Here is an 18,787-nt window from a genome sequence, read left to right as displayed (position 1 = left end):
CTCTATCTTTTCACTAAATATATTCAGTCAAGTTTCTCCCCTCCCTTTCTCTTGGTAACTGTCCTCCCTCTTTCCTTCTCTGTCTCTCTCCCCATCCTCTGTCTTTCTCTGTGTGATGGTTCTGTCCTTCCTCCAGAACACCTATACTAATGCTGACAAGCTGCTGGAGGCGGCAGAGCAGCTGGCCCAGACAGGAGAGTGTGATCCAGAGGAGATCTACCAGGCAGCCCACCAGCTGGAGGACCGCATCCAGGACTTTGTCAGGAGGGTGGAGCAACGCAAAGTCCTGCTCGACATGTCTGTCGCCTTCCACACACATGTCAAAGAGGTACAAAGTGTGTGTGTGGGGGGGAGGATGTGTGTGTGTGTTTTGTGGGGGTAGTGCAACATTCTACTGGATTGTGTGTGTGCGACATGCTGGGTAGGCGTGTGTGTATTAACTCTCGGTCCCTAGCTGTGGACGTGGCTGGAGGAGCTGCAGAAGGAGTTGTTAGATGATGTGTATGCTGAGTCCGTGGAGGCGGTGCAGGACCTGATCAAACGCTTCAGCCAGCAGCAGCAGACCACCCTGCAGGTCACTGTCAACGTCATCAAGGAGGGAGAGGACCTCATCCAGCAGCTCAGGTAGAACACACACATACAGGGACAGACACGACACACACACCCACAGGCTGGGACAAACACACACACATACAGGGACAGACACGAGACACACACCCACAGGCTGGGACAAACACACACACATACAGGGACAGACACGAGACACACACCCACAGGCTGGGACAAACACCACCTCATACAGGGACAGACACGACACACACACCCACAGGCTGGGACAAACACAGCTCATACAGGGACAGACACGACCACACCACCCACAGGCTGGGACAAACACACACACATACAGGGACAGACACGAGAACACACCCACAGGCTGGGACAAACACACACACAATACAGGACAGACACGAGACACACACCCACAGGCTGGGACAAACACACACACATACAGGGACAACACGAGACACACACCCAACAGGCGTGGGACAAACAACACACACACATACAGGGACAGACACGAGACACACACCCACAGGCTGGGACAAACACACGCTCATACAGGGACAGACACGACACACACACCCACAGGCTGGGACAAACCACGCCATACAGGGACAGACACGACACAACACCCACAGGCTGGGACAAACACACACACATACAGGGACAGACACGAGACACACACCCACAGGCTGGGACAAACACACACACACATACAGGGACAGACACGAGACACACACCCACAGGCTGGGACAAACACACACACATACAGGGACAGACACGACACACACACCCACAGGCTGGGACAAACACACACACATACAGGGACAGACACGACACACACACCCACAGGCTGGGACAAACACACACACATACAGGGACAGACACGAGACACACACCCACAGGCTGGACAAAACACACACACACAGGGACAGACACGAGACACACACCCACAGGCTGGGACAAACACACACACATACAGGGACAGACACGACACACACACCCACAGGCTGGGACAAACCACACACACACAGGGACAGACACGAGACACACACCCACAGGCTGGGACAAAACACACACACATACAGGACAGACACGAGACACACACCCACAGGCTGGGACAAACACACACACCACAGGGACAGACACGAGACACACACCCACAGGCTGGGACAAACACACACACATACAGGGACAGACACGAGACACACACCCACAGGCTGGGACAAACACACACACACATACAGGGACAGACACGAGACACACACCCACAGGCGGGACAAACACACACACATACAGGGACAGACACGACACACACACCCACAGGCTGGACAAACACACACACACAGGGACAGACACGAGACACACACCCACAGGCTGGGACAAACACACACACATACAGGGACAGACACGAGACACACACCCACAGGCTGGGACAAACACACACACATACAGGGACAGACACGACACACACACCCACAGGCTGGGACAAACACACACACATACAGGGACAGACACGAGACACACACCCACAGGCTGGGACAAACACACGCTCATACAGGAACAGACACGAGACACACACCCACAGGCTGGGACAAACACACACACACTCACAGGGACAGACACGAGACACACACCCGAGAGCTGGGACAAACCAACAACACTACAGGGACAGACACGAGACACACACCCACAGGCTGGGACAAACACACGCTCATACAGGAACAGACACGAGACACACACCCACAGGCTGGGACAAACACACAACTCACAGGGACAGACACGAGACACACACCCACAGGCTGGGACAAACACACACACTCACAGGGACAGACACGAGACACACACCCACAGGCTGGGACAAACACACACACTCACAGGGACAGACACGAGACACACCACCACAGGCTGGGACAAACACACGCTCATACAGGAACAGACACGAGACACACACCCACAGGCTGGACAAACACACACACATACAGGGACAGACACGACACACACACCCACAGGCTGGGACAAACACACACACATACAGGGACAGACACGAGACACACACCCACAGGCTGGGACAAACACACACACTCACAGGGACAGACACGAGACACACACCCACAGGCTGGGACAAACACACACACACATACAGGGACAGACACGAGACACACACCCACAGGCTGGGACAAACACACGCTCATACAGGAACAGACACGAGACACACACCCACAGGCTGGGACAAACACACACACTCACAGGGACAGACACGAGACACACACCCACAGGCTGGGACAAACACACACACTCACAGGGATAGACACGAGACACACACCCACAGGCTGGGACAAACACACGCTCATACAGGAACAGACACGAGACACACACCCACAGGCTGGGACAAACACACACACATACAGGGACAGACACGACACACACACCCACAGGCTGGGACAAACACACACACATACAGGGACAGACACGACACACACACCCAAGGCTGGGACAAACACACGCTCATACAGGGAACAGACACGAGACACACACCACAGGCTGGGACAAACACACACACTCACAGGGACAGACACGAGACAACACACACAGGCTGGGACAAAACACACACACTCACAGGGACAGACACGAGACACACACCCACAGGCTGGGACAAACACACACACTCACAGGGACAGACACGAGACACACACCCACAGGCTGGGACAAACACACACACATACAGGGACAGACACGAGACACACACCCACAGGCTGGGACAAACACACACACACACACACACACACACACACACACACACACACACACACACACACACACACACACACACACACACACACACAGAAAATGAGCTACTGTGATAGCCTGTTTTGTAGTAGGAGTGGAATGACTTTTGCTCTCTCTCCTTGCCTTTCTCTCCCTTTCTTCTCTTGTCCCTCCTCTCCCTCCAGGTGTAGAGTTGCTGTGTGACAGGGATGTGGACATGGCTACTCGTGTTCAGGACCTGCTGGAGTTCCTCCATGAGAAGCAGCAGGAGTTGGACGTAGCAGGCGAACAACACAGGAGACACCTGGAGCAGTGTGTACAGTTACGACACCTGCAGGCCGAAGTCAAACAGGTATACACACACACACACACACACACACACACACACACACACACACACACACACACACACACACACACACACACACACACACAGATGACACCAAAACCATCGATTGATACCACATAATTTCCTATTAAATACCAGTAGAAATAATACCATAGTAAATACCAACCAAGTACCAGTGGACACCATACTAAAATGCTATCATGATAACGTATATCCTGGTTCTGGTGTGTGCAGGTCCTGGGCTGGATCCGTAATGGGGAGTCTATGCTGAATGCTGGTCTGATCACAGCCAGTTCTCTACAGGAAGCAGAACAGCTACAGAGAGAGCACGAACAGTTCCAGCATGCCATCGAGGTGAGCTCGTCACTCCGCGACGCAAACACCAACACACATCCTTTTTATAGACAATAATAAGTACATATATATATTATCTCTTTATGTTTCTTTCTCTCTACAGTAGCTCTATATCCCTCTAGCCTTGTTTAACCAGCCTGATCTCACAAGCTCAGATTTCACTTCATCTCTCCCACTTCCTCTGGCTTTCCCCCTCCTGTTTATTTTTTCCCCCACTCATTTCTTTAAACATATCTGATATTCTATAATAAAACTCTACTATAAGATGCAACACAGAGCTATGATATTCTGTGTCTCTCCTCATCCCTCTCTCCTCTCCTCCTCGTAGAAAACCCACCAGAGTGCCCTACAAGTGCAGCAGAAGGCTGAGGTGTTACTCCAGGCCAACCATTATGACATGGACCTGATCAGAGACTGTGCTGAGAACGTAGCGTCCCACTGGCAACAGCTGATGTTGAAGATGGAGGACAGGCTGAAACTGGTCAACGCCTCTGTAGCCTTCTACAAGACCTCCGAACAGGTAGGGGGTGCTGTGGCTGTTATAGTTATGGTTTATTATGTAATGACAGGTAGGGAGATAGTACTTTAAAAGGTATTGTAATTCCCTAATAACATCATTAGATAAATACTTCTGTAGCCATCTACAAGACCTCCAAACAGGTAGGGGGCACTATTGCTCTTGGTATCCAGTTCATTTAGCTCTAGTAGAGCTAACTAGCTAGTTACGTTAGTAGCTTAGCTTCAGTTAAGGAGACTGACGGAGCCTGTGCTGTGTCCTGTAGGTGTGCAGGAAAGCCTCCTGGAATGTCATGGGAGCTGTGGTGTGTTATGGGAGCTGTAGTTTTAATCCTTTGTTGTGATCTGTAGGTGTGCAGTGTGTTGGAGAGCCTGGAGCAGGAGTATAAGAGGGAAGAGGACTGGTGTGGCATTATGGGAGCTGTAGTTTTAATCCTGTGTTGTGATCTGTAGGTGTGCAGTGTGTTGGAGAGCCTGGAGCAGGAGTATAAGAGGGAAGAGGACTGGTGTGGCATTATGGGAGCTGTAGTTTTAATCCTGTGTTGTGATCTGTAGGTGTGCAGTGTGTTGGAGAGCCTGGAGCAGGAGTATAAGAGGGAAGAGGACTGGTGTGGCATTATGGGAGCTGTAGTTTTAATCCTGTGTTGTGATCTGTAGGTGTGCAGTGTGTTGGAGAGCCTGGAGCAGGAGTATAAGAGGGAAGAGGACTGGTGTGGCATTATGGGAGCTGTAGTTTTAATCCTGTGTTGTGATCTGTAGGTGTGCAGTGTGTTGGAGAGCCTGGAGCAGGAGTATAAGAGGGAAGAGGACTGGTGTGGGGGGGCTGACAAACTGGGTCCTAACTGTGAGTCAGATCACGTCACCCCCATGATCAGCAAACACCTGGAACAGAAAGAGGCTTTCCTCAAGGTAAGAACACACACACACACACACACACACACACACACACGCACACACACACGTATACAGCTATGACCCATGTCCTCTAACTGTGTGTGTTTCTCTAGGCATGTACCCTGGCCAGACGTAATGCTGATGTGTTCCTGAAGTACATGCACAGGAACAGTGTTAACATGCCTGGGATGCTCAGCCATGTCAAAGCACCGGAACAACAGGTCAAGAGTGAGTATCACACACATACACACACACACACTGTGTGGTAATTCTACCTTTTACCTATTCCTAAATCAACCCCAAAACATCAATCTATCTAATCTAATGTAATCTCTGTGTTTGTGTTGCGATCAGACATCTTGAATGAGTTGTTACAGAGAGAGAACCGTGTTCTCCATTTCTGGACCATGAGGAAAAGACGGTTAGACCAGTGCCAGCAATACGTGGTGTTCGAACGCAGCGCCAAACAGGTACACACACAATTTACACACACTCTAGCTCTCTCTAGCTCTCTCCATCTCTCTCTAGCTCTCTCTAGCTCTCTCCATCTCTCTCTAGCTCTCTCTAGCTCTCTCCATCTCTCTCTAGCTCTCTCCATCTCTCTCTAGCTCTCTACATCTCTCTCTAGCTCTCTCCATCTCTCTCTAGCTCTCTCCATCTCTCTCTAGCTCTCTCCATCTCTCTCTAGCTCTCTCTAGCTTTCTCTAGCTCTCTCTCTAGCTTTCTCTAGCTCTCTCTCTAGCTTTCTCTAGCTCTCTCTAGCTCTCTCCATCTCTCTCTCTAGCTTTCTCTAGCTCTCTCTAGCTCTCTCCATCTCTCTCTAGCTCTCTCTAGCTCTCTCTAGCTCTCTCTAGCTCTCTCTAGCTCTCTCCATCTCTCTTTAGCTCTCTCCATCTCTCTCTAGCTCTCTCCATCTCTCTCTAGCTCTCTAGCTTTCTCTAGCTCTCTCTCTAGCTTTCTCTAGCTCTCTCCATCTCTCTCTCTAGCTTTCTCTAGCTCTCTCTAGCTCTCTCCATCTCTCTCTCTAGCTTTCTCTAGCTCTCTCTAGCTCTCTCCATCTCTCTATCTAGCTTTCTCTAGCTTTCTCTAGCTCTCTCTAGCTCTCTCTAGCTCTCTCTAGCTCTCTCTAGCTTTCTCTAGCTCTCTCTCTAGCTTTCTCTAGCTCTCTCTAGCTCTCTCCATCTCTCTCTCTAGCTTTCTCTAGCTCTCTCTAGCTCTCTCCATCTCTCTCTCTAGCTCTCTCTAGCTCTCTCTAGCTCTCTCCATCTCTCTCTAGCTCTCTCCATCTCTCTCTAGCTCTCTCTAGCTCTCTCCATCTCTCTCTAGCTCTCTCCATCTCTCTCTAGCTCTCTCCATCTCTCTCTAGCTCTCTCTAGCTCTCTCTAGCTTTCTCTAGCTCTCTCTCTAGCTTTCTCTAGCTCTCTCTAGCTCTCTCCATCTCTCTCTCTAGCTTTCTCTAGCTCTCTCTAGCTCTCTCCATCTCTCTCTAGCTTTCTCTAGCTCTCTCTAGCTCTCTCCATCTCTCTATCTAGCTTTCTCTAGCTTTCTCTAGCTCTCTCTAGCTCTCTCTAGCTCTCTCCATCTCTCTCTAGCTCTCTCCATCTCTCTATCTAGCTCTCTCTAGCTCTCTCTAGCTCTCTCTAGCTCTCTCCATCTCTCTCTAGCTCTCTCTAGCTCTCTCTAGCTTTCTCTAGCTCTCTCCATCTCTCTCTCTAGCGTTCTCTAGCTCTCTCTAGCTCTCTCCATCTCTCTCTAGCTCTCTCCATCTCTCTCTCTAGCTCTCTCTAGCTCTCTCCATCTCTCTCTCTAGCTTTCTCTAGCTCTCTCCATCTCTCTCTCTAGCTCTCTCCATCTCTCTCTAGCTCTCTCTAGCTTTCTCCATCTCTCTCTATCTCTCTCCATCTCTCTCCATCTCTCTCCATCTCTCTCTAGCTCTCTCTAGCTCTCTCCATCTCTCTCTCTAGCTCTCTCTAGCTCTCTCTAGCTCTCTCTCTAGCTCTCTCTAGCTCTCTCTCTAGCTCTCTCTATCTCTCTCTCTAGCTCTCTCTAGCTCTCTCTAGCTCTCTCTAGCTCTCTCCATCTCTCTCTAGCTCTCTCTAGCTTTCTCCATCTCTCTCTATCTCTCTCCATCTCTCTCCCTCTCTCTATCTCTCTCCATCTCTCTCTATATCTCTCCATCTCTCTCTATATCTCTCCATCTCTCTCCATCTCTCTCTATCTCTCTCCATCTCTCTCTAGCTCTCTTTGTATTTCTTACTCAAAGCTCTAACAACAGTCAAAATGGCTGTTCTATCTTCTTCCATTCTCTGTTTCTGTCCTCTCATCTGTAACCTCTGTCTCTCTCTTTACCTCAATGTCCACCTCAATGGTCTGTGTGTGTGTCCTCAGGCTCTGGAGTGGATCCATGACACGGGAGAGTTCTACCTGTCAACCCACACCTCCACCGGCTCCAGTATCCACCACACACAGGAGCTGCTGAAGGAGCACGAAGACTTCCACATCACAGCCAGGGTAGGAAGGAACACGCGTGCGCACACACGCACACACACACGCACACACATATTCACGTCATAACATTTTTTAGACCAAACATTAAACATTTTAAATCAAACCCTATCTCCCCCCCCTCTCTCCTCCTCCCCATCTCTCCCCCCTCTCTCCTCTTCCCCATCTCTCCCCCCTCTCTCCTCCTCCCCATCTCTTCCCCCTCTCTCCTCCTCCCCATCTCTCCCCCCTCTCTCCTCCTCCCCATCTCTCCCCCCTCTCCCTCCAGCAAACCAAAGAGCGTGTGAAGCTGCTGATCCAGCTAGCGGATGGCTTCTGTGATAAAGGCCATAGTCACGCTGTGGAGATAAAGAAGTGGGTGACAGCGGTGGACAAACGCTACAGAGACTTCTCATTACGTATGGACAAGTACCGGACCAGTCTGGAGAAAGCACTGGGCATCTCATCTGACTCTAACTCCAAGGCTGTAAGTCAAGAGGGTGTAGGGGGGTTGGTTGGGGTGGGGACGGTGTGTGGGGGGGTTGGGTTGGTGGGGTGAGGTGAGGTGAGTTGAGGTGTCTATATAATGGTTGCTGGAAACCATTATGGAAAATTCATCTCTGCACACTGAAGATGGCTTTTAGCAGAAACATTGGTCCATTCCCTAATAATAATAAAATAACCACGCTCTTTAAAAGTGCTTTTTGGATACTTTTTGGGATTTACATGTTTTGTAAATCATCTTGCCCCATGTCTCTCCAAACTTCTCCCTCCATCCCTCTCTCCCTTTCTCTCTGTCAGAGTAAGGATCTCCAGTTGGACATAATTCCGGCCACACCTCAGGGGTCAGAGGTCAAGCTGAGAGACGCGGCTCACGAACTCAACGAGGAGAAACGCAAGTCCGCTCGCAGGAAGGAGTACGTCATCACTTCCTCTTAACTTCCTGACACCGATTTAGATCAGTGACACTCATAATTAAGCAAGCCCAAAAGCCAATCAACCAGTCATCCCCACTCATAATCTCATAACTACAACTGCTGTAGCAGCACTACTACAGGACACACACACACTAAACAGCCACAACTAGACACGACTTTGACACGATTCATCTGTGTTAATGGACAGAGCAGAGGGACTAAAAGTATTCTATTGATAATGATATGAATCAGCAAAAGAGGCTAACCGTGTGTGTGTGTGTGTGCGCTCGTGTCTGTGTGTGCGCTCGTGTCTGTGTGTGCGCTCGTGTCTGTGTGTGCGCTCGTGTCTGTGTGTGCGCGCGTGTCTGTGTGTGCGCGCGTGTCTGTGTGTGCGCGCGTGTCTGTGTGTGCGCGCGTGTCTGTGTGTGCGCACGTGTCTGTGTGTGCGCTCGTGTCTGTGTGTGCACGCTTGTGTGTATGTAGGTTCATCATGGCTGAGCTGATCCAGACAGAGAAGACCTATGTGAGAGATCTGAGGGAGTGTACGGACGTAAGTAAACCTACTCTCTCTCTCTTTGTCTACCCCCTTACCTATAGTGGGATTCTGCTGCCAATGTCTGGCGCCACCTTGTGAAATTTTAACACAACACACGTGGAAAAACATCTGACCAACATGAAAGACCAATAACACATGCACATATAACATGTAGGGTTGCCGTGTAGATTTCCATTAAATGCAGCGGCTGTGACTTAATGGATCTGATATATCTGGCCCCTCCATATGTGTGATCTAACCCTCTCTCTCCATCCTCCTCCCGCCAGACGTACCTGTGGGAGATGACAAGTGGGGTAGAGGAGATCCCTCCTGGCATTGTCAACAAGGAACACATCATCTTCGGGAACATGGTGGACCTCTATGAGTTCCATCACAAGTAAGTCACGCTCCCTGAGTCATTGTCCCTGTACATCCACAACAACCTATATCTGCTATAAGGTTCATTTCCAGCGATGAAGCTATGTATACTAACAGGAGTTATTCTCAAGTTTTATGGTGTTTGCTCACATCCTCCCTCTCCTCCCTCACTCATCCCTCTCCTCTTCTCTCCTTTTTCAACAGTATCTTTCTCAAAGAGCTGGAGAAGTATGAACAGCTGCCAGAAGATGTGGGCCACTGCTTTGTCACCTGGGTGAGTGACTGTGTGTCTGTTCTTGTCTTTCTCAAGACAAGTGAGTTGGTTCATAAAATGGCCGAATGTAGGTTTGTGATCAAAATCAAATTGTATTTGTCACATGTGCCGAATACAACAGGTGTAGACATTATAATGCTTACTTACAAGCCCTTAACCAACAATGCTTTAAGAAGTTTTAAGAAAAAAAAGTGTTAAGTAAAAAATAGAAAATAAAAGTAACTCCTGCTTATTATGAAGACAAAATACATATTTTTAATTTGGTGTAAACTAAAGGAGTGTGTTTTGAATTATTTTTGTTGTATTAATGCTATTTAATCTCTCCTCAGACTAATATTATTCTGTTTGTCCTGTGGGTACCTTTGCCACTGTTCCACCCCTTGTGTGTTGCGCTGTCATGGTGTATTTTTGACATCTGTGATATAGATAGAGAATGATTTCTTAAGACAGGTACAAATAATGATTTCTTAAGACAGGTACAAATAATGATTTCTTAAGACAGGTACAAATAATGATTTCTTAAGACAGGTACAAATAATGATTTCTTAAGACAGGTACAAATAATGATTTCTTAAGACAGGTACAAATAATGATTTCTTAAGACAGGTACAAATAATGATTTCTTAAGACAGGTACAAATAAGGATTTCTTAAGACAGGTACAAATAATGATTTCTTAAGACAGGTACAAATAATGATTTCTTAAGACAGGTACAAATAATGATTTCTTAAGACAGGTACAAATAATGATTTCTTAAAACAGGTACAAATAATGATTTCTTAAGACAGGTACAAATAATGATTTCTTAAAACAGGTACAAATAATGATTTCTTAAGACAGGTACAAATAAGGATTTCTTAAGACAGGTACAAATAAGGATTTCTTAAGACAGGTACAAATAAGGATTTCTTAAGACAGGTACAAATAAGGATTTCTTAAGACCGGTACAAATAAGGATTTCTTAGGACAGGTACAAATAAGGATTTCTTAGGACAGGAATAAAGACTTAATATCTCTACTTATATGTGATTGGTCAAAAAGGAAACATATGCTTTTTTTAAATTGTATTTATTTAGCCTTTATTTAACTAGGCACTTTTGAGTAGCTACATTTGTTTTAACTCTTTGTTGTGTATCTGTGTGTCCAGGCTGATAAGTTCCAGATGTACGTCAACTACTGTAAGAACAAACCAGACTCCACCCAGCTCATCTTAGAGCATGCTGGACCCTACTTTGACGTGAGTATCCTGCCCTCCTATTGGCCCATACTGTGACTGACAGTTCCCTGCACCCAATCACACCCAATGTGTTTCTCTGTGTGGGCGTGTACAGGAGATCCAGCAGAGGCACCGATTGGCCAACTCCATCTCCTCCTACCTGATCAAGCCTGTTCAGCGAATCACCAAGTACCAGCTCCTGCTCAAGGTAACCATAGCAACCCACTTTTATAAAGCACATACACAACCTCTACAAATGTTTGTTTATATTTGCTTATGTTTACATAGTGATGAGCAGGAATGTAGGGACATACCTTTTTATTTGGTGAGTAGCTTTTATGCACCCATCACGCTAGTTAGCATCAGTGTTTACGTTACATGCCATCTCGGCTGGCGTTCAGCTCATCTTTTTGTTCACCAGTACATCCCAGGTTATGGGTAATCCCCCTAATGGGCTTATTATCATTCACAATAAATGTGACGTATTTGCTTTCAAAGGGTATTTGTTGATGGTACCTCTCTGGTGTATGTAGGAGCTGCTGACGTGCTGTGAGGAAGGGAAAGGAGAGATCAAGGATGGACTGGAGGTCATGCTCAGTGTCCCCAAGAGAGCCAACGACGCCATGCACCTCTCAATGCTGGAGGGTGAGAGACACACACACGCGCATACACATGTGCGCACACACACATACACGCACGCACGTGCACACACACTTTCAAAGTCAACCATGCTTATGCACATACGCATGGTGAAGTAACTCTTTCTTGAACACTCTCTTCCTCCTCCCTCCCCCCTGCCTCCCTCCCCCACTCCTGTAGGTTTCGATGAGAACATTGAGTCTCAGGGAGAGTTAATCCTGCAGGAGTCCTTCCATGTGTGGGATCCTAAAACTCTGATCCGTAAGGGACGCGAGCGTCACCTCTTCCTCTTCGAGATGTCCCTCATCTTCAGCAAGGAGGTCAAAGACTCCAACGGACGGAGCAAGTACATGTACAAGAGCAAACTTTACGTGAGTACAACATTCTCTCTCTTGTCTCTCTCTCTTTTCTGTTTTAGTCGTTCCCTTTGTCTGTGTCTCTCTCTCTCTCTCTCTCTCTCTCTCTCTCTGTCTTCCTCTTTAGTTGTCTCTCTCTCTCTCTCTCTGTTTCTGGTGTGTTATTGGCTAGAAATAGACAGATACATATTACATATTGCCAAAGGAATTAATATAAAATGGCAGTAATTTGTCTCCCTCTCTCCAGACGTCAGAGTTGGGGGTAACAGAGCACGTTGAGGGAGACCCCTGTAAGTTTGCTCTGTGGGTGGGACGCACCCCCACCTCCGACAACAAGATCGTACTCAAGGTAAGAACAGAGAAGAATACCTCTCTCCTCTTCTCCTCTCCCTCTCCTTTCACTCCTCTCTCTCTTCTCTCCCTCTCCTCTCCTTTCTCTCTCTTTTCTCTTTCCTCTCTCTCCCTCCTCTCCTCCTCTCTCTCCCTTCTCTCCTCTTCTCCTCCTCTCTCTCCCTCCTCTCTCTCCCTTCTCTCCTCTTCTCCTCTCTCTCCCTTCTCTCTCCTCTCTATTTCCTCTCCTCTCTCTGCTCTCTCTCGCTCTCCCCCTCTCTCTGCCTTATTACTCTCTCCCCCTCTCTCTGCCTTATTACTCTCTCCTCCTTTCTTTTACGTCCCTCTCCCATCTTCTCTTTTCCGTCTCTTCTCTTCTCCTCCCCCCTTTTCATCTTCCCCGTTTGATTGCATGACTCTATGCTGCTGTCTGGTGGATGTGAAGCTTCGTATGTGCTTCTCTGTTTCTTGTTTCTCTCTGTATTTCTCTCCCTCTCTCGATCTCTATACATATGTTACTTGGGTATATTTATCTCTCTGTGTTCTGTCTAATGACTGTTCTATCATACAGTCTAGTCTAGTACAGTACATCTGCGTCTTGGGCTGTTTTGTTTATGTTTGTATCTCTGAATATTAACCGTTCGTTCGCTAACCAACCGTGGGCTAACATGCTTACGCCAACACCACTGACATGAACTTTAACCCCTAAACTCCAACAATTCTTCAAGCTCCCACACGCTCCCACTACATTCTATATCTGTATGGAATAGAGGCCTATACATATTTATTGTCTAGAAATAAATATTTTTTTAATGATTTGACACCTCACATGTTGACCCTCTTTCTCTAATTGTCCTTCTCTCTCTCCCATCTTCCTTTCTTCCTCTCTTTCCATCGCTCTCTTTTTTTTCTCTCCTTACCAAACTAAACATCTTCTTTTTTTTAACACCCACCTCCAAAGCTAGTTTTATTACTGAAGCTTTATGTTTGTGCCAGTGGTTGGAAAAGTATGTTTCCCTACTCCTAACCCGATGTGTCTAACACAATATATTGACTGTGTTCCTATTCTGCTCATCTACCTGTGCTGCCCATATTAACCATTAACTGGCCACCACCAAAATACTGTAACTGTTGTCCGTCCGTCATCTCGAGACATTCTGTCCTCATAGAAAATGTCATATATATTAACTAAAAACAAAAAAGTGAAATTCTCTATTCTATATTTAAACCAAAGCCAAGTCAGGGATGCAAACATGGATCAATGGTGAGTAATACTGTACTAACTAGCCTAACACCTAACACAGCCCTCGGCTGCATCTCAATACTCTACTGTGGCCTACTCTCTGTCTCCTACTCTCCTTTTTCTGTGTTTCAATGTCCACACTAGCTTACTACTTAGAATGAAGCCATGTGATGCGCATGCATTCTAAATGGTATGCTAATGTGGGTATTGGAATATAACGGTTTCTTCTCCAGGGGGGTCTATGGAACTGTTTAGAATAAAATATGACTTCAGAGACCGTGGTGATTTGGTGAATTAACCTTTGAACCCTTCTCCCTGGCCAATGGCAGGCATCGAGCATTGAGAACAAGCAGGACTGGATCAAACACATCAGGGAGGTGATTCAGGATCGAACCATCCACCTGAGAGGAGCTCTGAAGGAACCCATACACATCCCTAAGTCTGCCACTGCCAAGCATCACAAGGGACACCGCAGGTACAGGTACACAACTGCATTAGTATACTATACACACCTACACACACAGACACACATACACTTATATGCGTGTATACACACACACACACGCACACACACACACACACACACACACACACACACACACACACTGACCTCTGTCTGTGTTTGGGGTTTGATAGGGATGGAGAGGACTTGGACAGCCAGGGTGATGGCAGCAGCCAACCAGACACCATCTCTATTGCCTCACGCACCTCACAGAACACACTGGACAGTGACAAGGTGAGCACACACACACACACTCTGGTCATCTCTCTGGCCGCACAGAACTTAGACGGGTGAGAACAGCACACAGTATTTCTAAAATGACGTTTTATCATGCTTTACCCTCCTATGGGAAGGATGTAATCATGATCTATTCACCTCCTCCTAGGATTCTACATTCCCCCTGACCATCTCTCTCTCCTCTCCTCCAGCTGTCCGGTGGCTGTGAGTTGACCGTGGTGATCCATGACTTCATGGCTGGTAACAGCAACGAGCTGACCGTCCGGAGGGGCCAGACTGTAGAGGTTCTGGAGAGGTGCCATGACAAGCCTGACTGGTGTCTGGTGCGGACCACGGACCGCTCCCCTGCCCACGAGGGACTGGTACCCTGCACCATGCTCTGCATCGCCCACTCACGCTCCTCCATGGAGATGGAGGGGATATTCAACCATAAAGGTGGGTGAGGAGATCTGTAGTAGGGGATAGCGTCTTTTGAGTTTCAGAAAAGTACTATATTTAAGTAATAAGGCACGAGTGCCTGGACACAGCCCTTGACCATGGTATATTGGCCATATATCACAAACCCGAGGTGCCCTACTGCTATTATAAACTGGTTATCAACGTAATTAGAACAGTAAAAAACATGTCGTCATACCTGTGGTATACGGTCTGATATACCACGGCTGTCAGCCAATCAGCATTCAGGGCTGGAACACCCCAGGTTATAATAATGGTTATTATTTGATGTGTTATGGGTGTGTTCCAAGACTTTGATAACCTCTCTTTCGCTCTCTCTCCTCCCTCTCCTCCTATCCAGACACTCTGTCAGTGTGTAGTAATGACTCCATCATGCCAGGCTCCTCTGCCACCCTGCAGCCCGGGCATCACGGTATGGGCTCACACACCTCGCCCGGACCTAAACGACCAGGTAAACACACGCACCTCGCCAATTTTTTGCAAAGGGATTGAACAAACAGTTCTAAATTCACAGTGGTGGAAAAGGAGAAGGTGTGTGTTTGTGCGTGCCTAGATATCAGTGTTAACATTCTCTACCGCCTTGTCCCAGGTAACACCCTGCGTAAGTGGCTTACCAGCCCAGTGCGTCGTCTGAGCAGTGGCAAGGCAGACGGGCACGTGAAGAAGCTGGCGCACAAACACAAGAAGGTGAGGAAGAGTGGCGAGATGACGGGCAGCACCCAGAAAGACTCTGACGACAGTGCTGCTACACCCCAGGACGAGACTGTGGAGGAGGTAAAGTCTTCTGTGTGTCTGTGTCTTCTCTTTCTCTCTACTCTCTCCTCTGTCTGTCTCTATCTCTATCTAACCTCTTTCCCTCTCCCTCTCTTCTCTCTCTCTCCTCTACAGAGAGTGCGTAACGAGGGCCTCTCTAGTGGGACCCTGTCCAAGTCCTCGTCCTCTGGGATGCAGAGCTGTGGAGAGGAGGAGGGTGAGGAGGGGGCCGACTCTGTACCCCTACCACCCCCCATGGCCATCCAGCAACACAGCCTACTGCAGCCTGACGCACAGGACGACAAGGTAAGGGTTAGGGGAGAGGGGAGGTAGAGAATAGGGGTACAGTCAGCCTGACTCTCAGGAGGGTAAGGTGGAGGGGTGGGGAGGGGGGTAAAGAAAAGAGAGCCGAGGTCAACTGGTAGACGCATCAAAAATGACAGATCGGTTTATAACCAGTAACAACCCTAAACTACCCCCATTTCAACTACCCTTCATTTGAGAAAGAAGACTGATAATAGTATTTTATTAATTAAATGTTTTTTGTTCTTGTTAATAAAAATAGTACAAAATGTGCCCTTGAACAAGGCACTTAACCCTAATTGCTTCTGTAAGTCTCTCTGGATGAGAGTGTCTACTAAATGACTAAAATGTAAATCTAAGATCTCCCACCCAGCGAACTCATCCTTTCTGTTACGGTTTCTCTCTCCTATGATTTAGTCATGAGTTTGATTATTTTGTTATTATATTCTACAGACAAACATTACATCAATTTGAGTTTGTTTTCTTATCACGTCCTTCTTAGCAGGGCCCATAATTCACAAAACGTCTCATAGTAAGAGGGCTGATCTAGGATTGGGTCCCTTCTCTTATTCATTACGATGAAAGGCAGAACTGATCCTACTCTGAGACTCTTTGTGAATACAGGCCTAGATGAAAATTGATTATGAAACATTGAGGCTGCTATTCAAATAGAAATGCAAGGAAATGCATCAGTTACTGTTCCCGTCCTGGATTCACCTTTTCTTGGCGCAGCAGCGTTTTTCTCTGACACTAATTTGTGTTTCTCTTTTTGTTTTTGTTTCCGACTGTATCGTTGGTTTGCTGTCTGTTTACTGTTTACCATGCTATAGCATTATCTTGATTTATGTCCTGTCTTTGCTTTGTCTCAGTTTCCATACCTCTCCATCTCCTGAAACGATCCTTCCATCTCTCTCCCTCTTTTTCTCTTCCCTCGATACTTCAGTTCTCTCTCCTCTCTCACTCTCCTTCGCTCTCTCTCTTTTCCCCCTCTCGGTAACTGTACTATAGACGTAGTTGCTGTTTTTCTTTCGGTTCTTCTTATGAAAGTTAGTTGAAGGACAACATATGTAGAATTCTTACGCCGTTCCTGTCTTCTAGGTCTTTCTAGGTTTCTCTCTGAGGAAAAGGACACAAACGTCTCTCTCCAGCTATTTTATTCTGCCTACCTTACTCTCGCTTGCTCTCTCAGCCTCTCTTCTACGCCCAAATCTGCTCCCTCTCTGCTCTCAGTATCTGCAGGGCTTAATTCAACTATAGAATTACTCCCCCGCTCCATCTTTATTTTTAGTTTTGATTATTTTACATTTTATCATCATCAGACTGGTTCCTTCAAAAAACGACATTAAGTTTTATTATGCACTTTACATATTTTTTGTATTATTGATCTGCCTCGTTGCCTGGTAACTCCTCCGTTTGTTGCGTGATTGCACCCTCAGAATAACTCTGAGGCACATGCAGAACAGAGTAGGTAGAAGTCTCTAGAGACTGATGCAAGGTCAGTTTTGCGTTCTTTCACACTATTCCGGATAAAATTGGTGCAAACTGATCCTAGATCTGTACCTAAGGGCAACGTCTTGCGTTCGGGACACTCGTACAGACAAACCGATGACTCAGATCCCCCTTACTCCCTCCTCCTCACCCCTCCTCACCCGTCTTCACCCCCTGTGTGCGTTAACCCCATTGCACCGTGTGATTAATTGGCACCTACTGTAAGCCCTGGCGTGGCCAGAGGGTACACCCCAACACCCCACCACACACAGACCCTTAGTGGGGCACAGCACAGTCTGGAGACAGCACAGCAAGGGTGAGACTCTCCCATACACTTTACTGTACCTCCTTTCTTTTTCAATGTCCTTTTGCAGTGTACAGTTCATATTTAACTCATCTCACATCTTTATTTTTTATTCTCTGATTCTTTAGAGCTCATATCTTACGCTTAACATCTCTTTTTTCTTTTTCAATGGCCAGTTCCAGTTCATTATCATTTATCCACGGTTTCCAATTCCCTTATTATTATTGAGAGTTCATATCTCATACACTTTATCTCTTTTTTTACATCTCCTAACATTAACCTCTCTCATTTACAGTCTCCTACACTTTCTTTTTTACTCTTTCTTTTTGTGAAGCTTTTATTATTTCCTTTCTCACTTACACACCTGTGAAACCTCTTTCCTGCTCTTGTTTTTCAATGTCATAGATTTGACCTCATTCCTATGTCACGTTAAGTACTTTCTTTTAGTGATCATAGATTCACTTTACCCTTCAACTTCATATTAGAACCTCTTTCTTGTTCTGGCCAACATTGAATCATTCATTGAGAGCAGAGGATCAAAATACAACCGCAACAGTAGCATTGTAAAGGTAGACTAAGAGAGATGACGTCATCGTAAACAAACCAACATCCGACTTAGACATCACCAACATACAGGCTACATTTGTACCCGTCATTAAATGTACTGTAAGCCTCAGGAATATTTGGGGATCTATCCAGAAAAAAACTGTTTTCTTAAATGGTCTTTTCAGTAGTTTTGGGTCCATCCAGATGAAATGTTTTAATTTTCCCTGTGTTCCACAAGTGAACTTTTATTGATTGGTTGTTTGATGGATAACTGAACAGGAATGGTATTAAATGAAGCCTTTAGCCAAATCATGTAGTAAGAATACGCTGAGGGGAATATGCTAACACCTTTCTCCCTACATCCCTGTCCAGAGCTCCTCCCG

General features: G+C 46.9%; 1 protein-coding gene across 1 annotated transcript in view; it reads left to right on the top strand.

Annotated features, from left to right (window-relative positions):
- LOC120022062 (triple functional domain protein-like) overlaps window positions 1–18,787 on the top strand; it is a gene marked incomplete at its 5' end in the record, with an annotated part of 67,500 nt that overhangs the window by 26,738 nt on the left and 21,975 nt on the right. Inside the window, 26 exons of the mRNA XM_038965855.1 lie at window positions 137–328; window positions 455–626; window positions 3,516–3,682; window positions 3,914–4,033; window positions 4,362–4,553; window positions 5,309–5,458; window positions 5,557–5,671; window positions 5,798–5,913; window positions 7,832–7,954; window positions 8,217–8,414; window positions 8,729–8,844; window positions 9,328–9,394; window positions 9,667–9,776; window positions 9,962–10,031; window positions 11,179–11,268; window positions 11,363–11,455; window positions 11,781–11,892; window positions 12,067–12,257; window positions 12,490–12,591; window positions 14,145–14,290; window positions 14,452–14,551; window positions 14,746–14,989; window positions 15,351–15,461; window positions 15,600–15,784; window positions 15,899–16,069; window positions 18,777–18,787. The exon at window positions 18,777–18,787 is cut by the window's right edge and continues 85 nt beyond it. Coding sequence (XP_038821783.1) covers window positions 137–328; window positions 455–626; window positions 3,516–3,682; window positions 3,914–4,033; window positions 4,362–4,553; window positions 5,309–5,458; window positions 5,557–5,671; window positions 5,798–5,913; window positions 7,832–7,954; window positions 8,217–8,414; window positions 8,729–8,844; window positions 9,328–9,394; window positions 9,667–9,776; window positions 9,962–10,031; window positions 11,179–11,268; window positions 11,363–11,455; window positions 11,781–11,892; window positions 12,067–12,257; window positions 12,490–12,591; window positions 14,145–14,290; window positions 14,452–14,551; window positions 14,746–14,989; window positions 15,351–15,461; window positions 15,600–15,784; window positions 15,899–16,069; window positions 18,777–18,787 — 3,464 coding nt within the window. The remainder of the gene's footprint in view (window positions 1–136; window positions 329–454; window positions 627–3,515; window positions 3,683–3,913; window positions 4,034–4,361; window positions 4,554–5,308; window positions 5,459–5,556; window positions 5,672–5,797; window positions 5,914–7,831; window positions 7,955–8,216; window positions 8,415–8,728; window positions 8,845–9,327; window positions 9,395–9,666; window positions 9,777–9,961; window positions 10,032–11,178; window positions 11,269–11,362; window positions 11,456–11,780; window positions 11,893–12,066; window positions 12,258–12,489; window positions 12,592–14,144; window positions 14,291–14,451; window positions 14,552–14,745; window positions 14,990–15,350; window positions 15,462–15,599; window positions 15,785–15,898; window positions 16,070–18,776) is intronic.

This window comes from Salvelinus namaycush, chromosome 27, assembly GCF_016432855.1.
Source record: "Salvelinus namaycush isolate Seneca chromosome 27, SaNama_1.0, whole genome shotgun sequence".
Taxonomy (NCBI): Eukaryota; Metazoa; Chordata; class Actinopteri; order Salmoniformes; family Salmonidae; genus Salvelinus; species Salvelinus namaycush.
The sequence above is the reverse complement of the archived record's forward strand: the minus strand, read 5'-3'. Positions and strand labels throughout refer to the sequence as shown.